The 12,300-nt window shown below is 28.9% G+C and overlaps 1 protein-coding gene across 2 annotated transcripts in view; it reads left to right on the forward strand.

Annotated features, from left to right (window-relative positions):
- Nucleotides 1-12,300, forward strand: part of LOC142321879 (trimeric intracellular cation channel type 1B.1) — an 80,278-nt gene that overhangs the window by 46,103 nt on the left and 21,875 nt on the right. For both annotated transcript variants that reach the window (XR_012755732.1, XM_075360352.1), the window contains exons 2-3: nt 4,292-4,448; nt 5,266-5,361. Coding sequence is in view for 1 of the 2 variants with exons in the window: in XM_075360352.1 (XP_075216467.1) it covers nt 4,292-4,448; nt 5,266-5,361 (253 nt within the window). In the remaining variant the exon portion in view is untranslated. The remainder of the gene's footprint in view (nt 1-4,291; nt 4,449-5,265; nt 5,362-12,300) is intronic.

Raw genomic sequence — 12,300 nt, forward strand, 5'->3', positions numbered from 1 at the left:
TATTGTAGAATTCCAAAAAATATTTTTTTTATTCTGAATAGTTTTATTTAAAACAGTTGCTAGAAGTATTTCTTTTATAAAAACAGGATATCTGTTTATTTAATTCGAGAATTATGTATTTTTAACAATTACACTGATAAACATAATTTTTGTTTCCTAACATGAGATACATGATTTTAATCTGTTTTTTGATGCTGAAAATGAATATCAACTCAGAATTTTTCTATCACTCACCATGTTTGAAAAATTTTTTAATTTTAATTAAAGGATTTTTTCATTTTTCAACGTACATTTAGCATTTTAAGCTCGTATATTGTATTTTGTTACCTCATTTTTTATTGTTTAATTTTGTTAACATAATTTATAAGCTGTAAATAAACAAATCTAGACAAAGAGTTAAATCATATCATAGTCACATATTATGACATCATATCTAACAGTGAAGATGAGCCTTCACGTACAAGATTAATCATGTTTGTGCAAATCAAAATATGTAGCTAAAAACACAGCTGTGTTGTTTGTATGAAGCACTAGATTTAGGAATGAATTAATTTTTTTCAGTCTTATTGCTGTCTTAAGTTTGTTAACAGTGCAGTGTCATAATGCCTCAAAATTGTGTAAATGATGTGGATGCCTTTTGTTATGTATGTGGTGAGTTTACCATAAAATAAAATAGAAAAAATATTATACCTTTAATTAAAAAAGCATATTATTGGTTCTTCCATTATAAAATTGGTGATAGGATAAGACTTGGGCTCCTCGTATAGTATACAATAATTGTTCTGTATATTTAAGAGGATGGCTGAAAGATACATGGAAGGTTTTGCCATTTGGTGTACCTATGGTTTGGCATTAACCAAAGGATCATTTAACTGATTGTTACTTCTGTTTAACAAGTGTATGAAATTTCTAAAAAATCTAAATATACTGTAAAATATCCTTCATTGCAATCTGTAATCAGGCCTGTATCTCACAGTGAAATTATTCCAGTTACTGAGCCACCTGTGAATGTATGTTTTGAAAGCAGTGATGGAGAATCAGGCAGTACTGAAGAAGACAACAATGATTTTGATTTTGAATTATCCTCTAATAAGCCACACCTTATATCCCAAGGTGAATTAAATGACTTGGTTAGGGATTTGAATTTATCAAAAAATCAAGCTGAACCGTTAGGATCAAGACTGCAAGGTTGGAATTTACTTTTAAAAAAATATAAAAATTTCGGGCTTTCAAAGCTGACAAAAAGAACTTTCTCAGAACTTTATTGATGAAAATAATTTGGTTTATTGCATAAATATTGATGAACTTATGTTGCTCTTAGGACAAGTTCATAAACCTAAGGACTGTTCCTTTTCATAGATTCGTCCAAGTATATTTTAAAAGGGGTTCTACTACACAAAGGTAACAAATATCCTTCGATACCAATCGCTTATAGTATTAATTTGAAAAAGACATACAATGTGATGAAAGATGTTCTTGAAAAAATAAATTATAAAAAACATAGCTGGAACATATGTGGTGATTTGAAAGTTATAGTATTTTGTTAGGCTGTACTAAGTACACGTGCTTTCTTTGTGAATGGGACAGCTGAGCTAGGGATAAACATTGTTACAAAAGAGTGGAAAAAACAAGACAATTTAACTTCAAATAGGAAAAATATTATTCATGAGCTGTTAGTTGAACCCAAAAAAAAATATTTTACTCCCTCTCCATATCAAGCTAGGACCAATGAAAAATTTTGTAAAAGCAATGAAGAAGGATAGTTACATCAGGCAGAAATTTCTGAATGTAAGTGAAAGAGAAATTAAAGAAGGAATATTTGATGGTCCTCAAATAAGAGAGTTTGTCAAAGATGATGTATTTAACTCAATGTTAAATAATGTAGAAAGTGCAGCTTGGGCTTCATTTAAAAACATTTGCAAAAATTTTCTCGGCAAACAAAAATTTGACAATTACCACGATATTGTTAATCAACTTCTTACTTCATACAGAACTATGGGATGTAATATGTCTTTGAAAATACATTTCCTCTACTCACATCTGGAATTTTTCCTGGACAACCTTGGAGACGTAAGTGAAGAACACTGTGAAAGTTTCCACCAAGACATTTTGGTGATGGAAAGCTGATATAAATGGAAATGGAATACTAACATGCTAGCCGATTACTGTTGGACATTAATTTGGGATGTGCCTGAGATTATTTATAAAAGAAAAGCATCAGAAAAACCATTCTAACACAGATATGGCTATGCAAAATTATAAATTTAAACTATATTTTCCCTTAATTTTTTTTGAAGCGTAAACTAAGCGTGATAGAAAATTTGTATTTATAGATCTGCAGTGTACGCAAAGAAGCAATTTAAGAAATGGATCACACTTAGAGAAACATTAAAAAACTTTTTTTTGTCTATCAGTGTTATTAAAGTTTTCATAACACTTACACTTTCAAGTTCTGTCTTATTGGTATAAATTAGTCTGATATTTCACATGTACATTTTAATCTAAAATATATTTTTCTTAGTAAAAATAATACCACAATCAAGACATTTTATATGCAATATTCAAATTATTATTGTGTTTTAAAAAGGAGTTATTGCTAATAAATGATTGTTTTAATTTTAAAAATTAGAAAAGTGATTGTAAGTATGAAAATGTGCTTGGAAAAGATCTTTATAGAGTTCTGTAGCTTTTTATGGATAACATTATATGTGTCTGTTGTAGGTAGAGCTAATTTTGCAGTATGTAGGAAACCGTTCTGTCTGTAGTTGAATAGTATTTCACTGTAGTGTATTGAATTTTTGACTTCAATGTGTTTGTAAAAGATACATATTTGTAACAACATTTATTGTGTAGCTGTCCTGATTTTATGAGGGTATTTGCATAGAATTGAGTCTGTTGTAAGTAATGCTTATATGTAGCTCTTTTTTTAAATTAAATGAGTGTAGTCTTGAGTTACAAATGCACCTTTTGGCAAAACGTAAGTACCTTTCTGAGAGTTTCAAATTCTTCAACTAATATGAGTAAGGTAAATTCATTCCTGATGCAAAATTTAACACCATTTTCTAAAAAAAAAGAAATAATAATAAAGAATACTTACTAATGTGTGTTGTAGGCTGATATCCCAAATTAATATTTGGGTCTGGAAATAAGTTCCATTAGGAACTTATTCTTTTGCTTATTGCCAGAGATTTAAAGACAATTGTCTCTGGCAAAAATATTCTAAAGGGCTCCATATGCTGAAAGGTATGGCAACCTTACAAAAATCACTTAAAAAAGAATGATGCATAATTAGGAATGCCGGAGGATTTAGTGATGTTTTACAAACCTGTTTTATAAGGAAGCAGCTAATGTTGGCCTGCATAAAGCTAGCGGTTTTTGTTTTTACTTGTAAATGAAGCTGAAGTGAATGGGTCCCTGGATATGCCTCTGCAGTGGACCATAGTTAAGGCCCATTGAGTTTTCAAACATGCTCTTGGTTGATATGATGATGAATATAATCTTTTTATTGTACTATAGAAAAAAATTTTGTATTTTTAATTGTGTGTTTAATGCTTACCACTTGTAATAAACAGAATTTTTTTGTTAAGCAATGCAAAATTATAACTCAATTTATTGGTAGTATTCTTAGGAACAGGTGATGAATGCAGGGGGAAATTTCAAGGAAATTAATTGTTTAATTATATATCATCAAATCCTACAGCAGCTTTCTTGAATTGGAGTCTGATTGCTTCCTTTGTTTGCTTAGAATCCAAAAAATGTTTCATTTGTTTCATTAGAATCCAACAAAAGAATGTTGGTCAGGATGTTAATATTTAGAAAATGGTAATAGGAAAGAAAATCATGAGAGATTATCTCGTAATATGTCTTGGAAGTAGTGTAGCAAAAGCCCATTAGAATTCACTTATTTACTATCGTTTGCAAAATGATTAAGAATTGACGTAATAAAAATCACTTAACTGAAGGTTTAAGTAAAAGATATGCTGCAATTTTAGTATTAATTTATTCCTTTTAGATCATTATTCAACAGCTGAGCTGATATGTTGACAACTTGTAAACTTGCAGTTCAATTATTTTAAGTTGCCATTTTTTATATTATTTTTTGTGTGTGTGAATAGAGTGTTTGTTCAGTTTTTTAAAACAGCATCATATCTTAAATTTTTCATTTAATTGAATTTTATTTATTCTTAAAATTTTGTACATATATTTACATAATTTAAAACATTTATTATTATTATTAAAATATCTAACCTGTTATGTATATTATTCCTATAACACTTGTTTTTAATTACAGGAGCACAAGCATTTTCAAGAAAACATCCAATGTCATGTTGGTTATCAACAATGCTTGTTGTCTTTGCTGGAGGAATGCTTTGTAACGGACTTCTTGGTGAACCTATTCTTGCTCCTCTTAAGAATACGCAACAGCTCACTGTTGCAACAATTGTATGGTAAAAATACTTGCATATAAACACATGAACAGTACAAATACATTTTAACTAGTCAAAATTCCTTAGTCAAAAGTCTAATAGACTTTTAAAATATTTAACATGTTAAAATTTACTTGTTTAAACTAAACTTTTGATTATCATAATTTCTTAAATTTGAGAATTATGTGTTTGGTTCAGATGTATTGTAAGATTCAAATATCAAGTTGATTTTTTTGAATGATGGTAATAAGAAGTTAACTGATTTTCCTTATTGTTTAAAAGGATATAATATGAACCTAGAAAGACTATTTTATACATTTACCATCTGTACATGATAATGTAAATTTTGCTATGTAATTTTTACACTATTTCTGTTTGGAGCTCTGAAAATCAGCAGTGAGAAACTCAGCATACCAGACTGAAATCCAACCAGCACAGGCAGTATTTGTATTTTGTGTGTCATCAATAATTTTCTTTTTTATAACTACAGTCTACCATTTCTTCAACGTATTGAACTTATTTATTTTTCTATACATGTAACTTACATTAACTTGTCCACTAACAATTGATTGTTTTTCAAGAGTAATATTAATTTTAAATAAATCACTAGGAATTGCATTTAAAAATCTTTGGAGACTATTCATTTGAATTTACAAGTGGTATTAAGTAAAATATAAGTAAAAAATCAGTTATAGTTAAGAATTTTTATCATTCAGATAGTTTAAGATACGATTACCTTTGGTTGAAAAAAAAATATTATCATTATATTATTTCAAATGACACATTATTTTAATACATGAATAAATAATTAAGTTCCGTTTTTGTTTTAAATTTCCAGGTATGTAGTATTTTATACTCCATTCGACATTGGATACAAGGCTGCAAAATTTCTACCTGTGAAGCTGGCATTTTCAGCAATGAAAGAAATCTATAGGTAAAAATTTCATACTTTCCAAACTAATCCTAATTTGTTTGTAAATTAATTTGAAAAATCCTAAATTTTTTTAGTTTATGGTTTAAAGCTGTTTTCTTGCACTAGACAATTGTATACATTTTTTACTACTAATTGACTTTTCTCCCTTCTGGTTTAATGAAAAAGTAAGTTTTTGGTGGGATTAAAGTGCTACTTAATTAAATTTAAAAACAGAAATATTTACTGAAACTGAATTCTACAAATAAAATTTTTTATGATTTTGTATAATTTAATACACATCTATTTTTATTTAAATCTTTTAAATGCAGAAGCTGCCATACCTCTCCACGCTGCTTGTTTTTATTTGAATAATTTTTCTTTCCACTGCTCATCTTGTCATCCATCAAATAAAATTAAAAAAATATGTGTGAAATCCTTTTGGAAAATGGATACCTACTCTCATGTTAGTTCTATTATATTTGTATTCAGTCTGTAACATGGTATACCTTGTGCGGCAGCAGCGTATAGTAAGATTATAAATTAAATTAATTTCTCTATTAAAAATATTTTCTATTAGAATTTGTCCTTGATAAACTAAAAATATAAATTAGACAACATTCAATATAATAAAAAGTAATTGCAAGTAATAATAATGATACTGAATAAAATAACTGTTAATACTCAGGGTTATTAAAATTAATTATTTGATTTTTAAATACTCTTATAAATGTTCGCTTTTTTGTTGCTCTTGTTTAAATGTTGGAACTTTAATTTTTTCATTTAATATAGAACTTTTAAATTTAAAAATCTTCGGCTTCGGTCGGATTCACAGTTCACACAGCTCCTTTCAGATGCACTCAGTTCTTTACCATCACATGGCTTCTTTCGGATGCACTCGGTTCCTGATGATACAGTGGCTTCATATACAGTATGTAAGCTAGCTCATCACTTCATTTGGATAGTCTTATTCCAATCTTCTACAAGCCTACTACAGGTTTCAAGGACTCAACAAGTCTCATTACATACAATAAATTTACAAGAAGTTAATAATGTTGTTATACACATGAATATATTTACAATTACAATAAAAATAATTATAATCGCAAGATCATAAAAACTTAATTTGTTAAATGAATTGATACCAATTTTCTAGATACACATTTTATTGATCCTCTGACTGCAGATATACATCATAATCAACATTTTCAAGAATTCTGCACTTTTTAATCTACCAGAACTAAGAATATATCTAAAATTTGAAAAAAATATCATTCAAAAATCTTCATATTCATCAATCAATCTACTGCTTAAAAGGGACTCACAACATCTAAATCTACAACAGCATTTATATAACACTTTTCTTAATGTACTTTTTACATTAATTAATTACTCTTAATTTAATTTACATTGTATCACTATTATTGTAACATCATTTAATTCATTTCACATTTTAATAATTGGCATTATATCATTATGAATAGAGAACAATTAATTAGACAAAGAGGGTCAGTAAAGGCCTCTATAATGAGAATTCACAACTTTACTAATAACTTTGATCCTCATAAGATGATAAAATTGACTTACAGATTAAATTAAGGATTCTTCTTAATTTGCAAGACAAATATGAGATCATACAATCAAAACTTGATACAGAATTTCATGATGACTTATTTTTAGATCATGAACAAGTCGAACAAGACTAGTGTATTACAGAATGCAATTTACAACATCTAATAAATGATACTAATAATTATAAAAAAATCATCTAATAAAGAAATTAATTCAGATATAACATTTAAACAGACTCAACTACAACCCATTAATATACCTGTATTTAGTGGTGATGTGTTAGAGTGGCAACAACACTATTTTAATGTATTTGTTGATTTAGTTCATAATAGAGATGACTTAACTAACATTCAAAAACTACACTACTACATTCTTCTGAAGCTGAAAACTGAAGCTCTAGCTATCATTAAAGATCTCCCAATAACAAATGAAAATTATCTTGTTGCTTTAGAATTATTAAAGGTACAATTTGACAATAAATATATAATTGCTTTTCACACTGCTGAATGCATTTTAAAATCAGATACTGTAAAAAAAGAATCTGTAGATACTTCGTCCAAAATTATTAACTAAATTTCCTCAAATGTGAACTCATTGAAAGCAATACAACAACTTCTTGTTAATACATATGAATTTAAATTAGTCCAATTTCTAACATCTAAATTGTATTATAACACTTCAAGATTGTGGAAAGAAAGGTTGTCAAATGAGAGGTTTCCCACCTTTACAGACTTCATTGTATTTCTTAATTCTAGATTACAACTTTTAGAAAATATTAATACATTCACCTCAAACACTCAAATGAATGCAGATAATGAAACCAAGGGACGTCATAAAAATACAACCAGCTCTTTAACCAAATAATTTAATTTAAATCCTAATAAACAGTATAAAAGACATAACGAGAGTTATTATGCAAAATTCAATTTGTATTAATGTTCATTTTGTAATTCAAATCATTACTTATATCAATGTAAGCAATTTTTAAATTTATATAGATAATCGTAAAACCTTTTTGGCAAATAATAATTATTTATGTAAGGATCATTCTATTAATAAATGCTATTCAAAGAGTCTATGCAAGATTATGGTAAAAAACGCAATACACCATTCGTATGGACAAAATGAATTATTCTAACGTAGACAGCAATAAGCCTGAAAGTATAACCTATTGTCCGTTTAAAAATCCGTCAAACGAAAGTATAATTCTGTCAACAGCTGTATGTAAGACTACTGATGTACATGGTAATACATATTCATGCAAATTACTGTTAGATTCTGGTTCACAAGCAAGTTTTTGTACTTTTAGTTTTACCTGAACATTAGGTCTTAAACTTAATAAAAGTAACCTACCCATTTTAGGCATAAATAATTCATTAGTTTAATCACAAATACAGTGTTACATTACACTGACGTTATAAGAACTTTTCATTGAAGGTGAAATGTGCTATTTTACTGACAGCCTCCCTTCATCACATTTGACATTTCTCATTTCAAATTACCTCATAATATATTTCTGGATGATCCCTGTTTCAATATACCAAATAATATTGACACTAATTGGATCTCAATTCTACTTGAGTCTTATACTTCCATGGGAAATTCATTTGTAATTTAAGATATCCTCTTATACAGAAGATTAAATTAGGATATATAAGTGGTCGTCTTTCTAATAACAATAATGTTGCATCTTTTCTTGTACGTAACGCTCATAAACATTTATATACTTTACTCGAGAATTTCTGGAAACTTGAAGAAATTAATACTGATGCTTCAGGCAATGAAACCTCAACAAGTGAAAAATACTTTCAAAATAATACTACTCTAAATAATCAGGGTAAATTTGTCGTGTTGTTACCATGCAAGGCTAATAAAATTCAACTAGGTGATTTCTTCGTCAATGCTAGAAATAGATTTTTGTCTTTGGAAAGAAAGCTAAGCAACAATTCCAACCTTAACCTTTAGTTGCGTGTTGCCGTACTATTATGGCAGTGAAAATTCAGCCTCATGTCATTTTGCTGTAATAGTACACTTCGTCTATTGCTATCAGCCGCTGTTGTGTAATGACTTAACATGCAATTTTTTTAGTAATAAAAGGGAATAATATCATTAGGCTATAAAATGTTACTCGTAGGTCTAATTTCTGTAACAATTGCCAAGACAAACAGCTGTTTTGAATGTTTCTTTACTGTAGCCTGTTCCTCCCACCACGCTGCCGTCATTGCAATTTCCGCTGCGTGTCACTCAATGTTGTTATTCAGTTTACACCTTCATTTCATAATTTTTATTACAATAACATCATGTTTACAGTATTTTTTCTTTCCATAATGTAGTTTAACTTGTTTCGTAGTAATGTAGTGTTTATGAATAAACAAACATAGTGTCATAGTGTTTATTCATAAACACTACACATTTCAAAATGTGGTTATAAAAAAAAAAATGGTTATAAAAAACATTGCGTTTATAGTATGAGTTTTCTTTCTTAACCATATTTTTTTTTAATTTGTATGCTCTTGATTTCTTGTTTTCAATTTGTGTTTTAGGAATATTTTTTATAGAAAATAAACAGTTCAAACATGGCAGAAAAAGTGCTTATGTGGTTGATAATGAAATATCAAAGTTATTAGATGACTTATCATCAGACTCTGATTTCTCTGATGCTGAACATTTAGATATTGTTACATTAGATGAAACTGTTGATGAGGATAAATTTGGTAGTATAATGCATAATGATTCTGGTGATGCAGTAGATCTACAAGATGAAATTTTTAATAGAATGACTGTTTTATTTTCTGGGGATGCATTACAAAACACTGATAGTAATAACTTGGGGTTTAAGTGTGATGGCTTGTAAAGCTAGCTTGTGCATTGATCCATGCTTTGGGACCTATCACTAACAAAACCTTTTAAGCTAACCTTTTAGCTCCTTTTTTATGCTAAAACATGTATTAATCAGTATTCTAGAATATTTACTATTATACACATATCTTAAGCAGAAGTTAAAATAAGGTAAATTCAACTTACATGCTCGTTTCTGTACTTTTATTTTTAAAAAACCCACGCAGAGAGGGGGTCACAGTTATCTCCATAACTAACACATTAAAAAAGACTATTCCATTTTCATACAGGAATATTTAGATTTAGATCATATGCCATTACTCAAATAATTTGTTAATTAACAAATTGAATGTGTGTTATTTCTCTCACCATCCAGTATTTAAACCATCAAGTTTAACTACTAAAATTCGAGTTTTGTTTGATGGTTCAGCAAAAATCACTAACTCTTTTTCCTCAACAGTACTCTTTTATAGTTGGACCCGTAGTTCAACAAGATCTAATATTTACATTGCTTAGATTCGGAATCCATAATTACACCATTACTTCTGACATAGCTAAAATGTATCATCAAGTATTATTTAAATCTAGTGATTCCAATTTACAGTGTATACTCTGGTGTGATTCTCCAGATCAGGAGATAAAACACTACGCATTACGTACAGTAATGTATGGGACCGCTTGTGCACCATATTTGACCACACAATGTTTAATTCAAATTGCAAATGAAAATGAATTTCCACTTGCATGTAAGTCCATTCAAAATTATTTTTATGTTGATCTTATAATGGGTTCAGACAACTTTGATGAGGTTATTCAGTTAAAAATTGATATTTCTAGATTATTACAACAATATGGTTTTCCACTGCATAAATGGTTTTCCAATAATAGCATTATTTATTTTTTTTTCCTGTTTAGCCTCCGGTAACTACCGTTTAGATAATACTTCAGAGGATGAATGAGGATGATATGTATGAGTGTAGTCTTATACATTCTCAGTTCAACCATTCCTGAGATGTGTGGTTAATTGAAAACCCAACCACCAAAGAACACCAGTATCCACGATCTAGTATTCAAATCCATGTAAAAATAACTGGCTTTACTAGGACTTGAACGCTGTAACTCTCGACTTCCTAATCAGCTGATTTGGGAAGACGCGTTAACCACTAGACCAACCCGGTGGGTTAATAGCATTATTTCTAATTCTGTGTACAATAACTTCCATTTTTTTAAATCAAAAACAGAACTTACGTACTGTAGGAGTTCTACAGAATAATTCCTCAGATAAGCTACTTTACCAAATTACTCATGCTAATGATTCTAAAAAAACACACTAAAAGAAATATTCTGTCCATCATAGCAAGTGTATTTGATCCTTTAGGACTCATTGATCCTATTGTTTTCTCACATAAATATTTTATGCAATCATTGTGGCAGCTTAAAATTAATTGGGATGAAACATTACCCAACATGTTACTAACACAATGGCTCACTTTATACAACCAGTTACATTTGATTGAATCCATTAAAATAAATCATTCCATCAAACCCAATATTGATAGTAGAATTAATTCCATTCAAATACATGGATTCTCTGATATCTCCATAAAAGGCTATGGGCTGTTAGATTTACATAAGAACTAAATACACTAATCATATAATTACTTCCAATTTACTTTGTTCTAAATCAAAATTAGCACCCTAAAACAAATTACACTTCCAATGCTTGAACTTTATGGGGATTTACTATTTAGTCGTTTATTATTTAAGGTAATTAATGCCTTAAACATACAGTTTGACAAAATACATTTATACAGTGATTCTACAATACTACTACATTTTTTTTATGGACAACCATCTAATTGGAAAGTATTCGCCAGCAATAGAATTTCTGAGATTCAACAAATTACCACAAATGCTAACTGGCATTACGTCAAATCTTCTGGTAATCCAGCAGATGTATTGTCTGGAGGTTGTTCACCAAGTAAATTAGTTGACATGTTACTTTGGTGGCATGGTCCTCATAGGTTATTACAAACTTCCGCCCATTGGCCGAAAGATATTAATATTACCTTTAATAACTGTAATATATATATATAGAACGTGTAATAGAAAAATGCAAACATATTGTAACATCATTTTCATCTACTGTTGTATTCAATTACACAGAATGATTTTCATCACTGCATACTTTAATTCGCACTTTTAGTTTTTGTTTCAAATTTATTCATAATGCTAAATCAAGACAATCAGAATAAATTTTTGGTCCTTTAATACTCAGGAACTAAATCGAACTCGTTCCCTTTTTATTCAACAATCACTACACATGCATTTTAGTGACTAATTAAATAATCTTAAAAACAATCAAACTATTTTTCTAAACAAAGCAAACTTATTTCACTTGATCCTTCTGTGGATAATCTAGGCTTACTACATGTAGGTAGCAGACTGCAACACTCTCTATTACATTACCAAGTGAAATGTCCTATTGTTTTACATCCTAATACTAACATCACAAAACTAATCATTAATGCTGAACACATGCGAATCTTGCAT

The sequence above is a fragment of the Lycorma delicatula genome, chromosome 3 (assembly GCF_047948215.1).
Source record: "Lycorma delicatula isolate Av1 chromosome 3, ASM4794821v1, whole genome shotgun sequence".
Taxonomy (NCBI): Eukaryota; Metazoa; Arthropoda; class Insecta; order Hemiptera; family Fulgoridae; genus Lycorma; species Lycorma delicatula.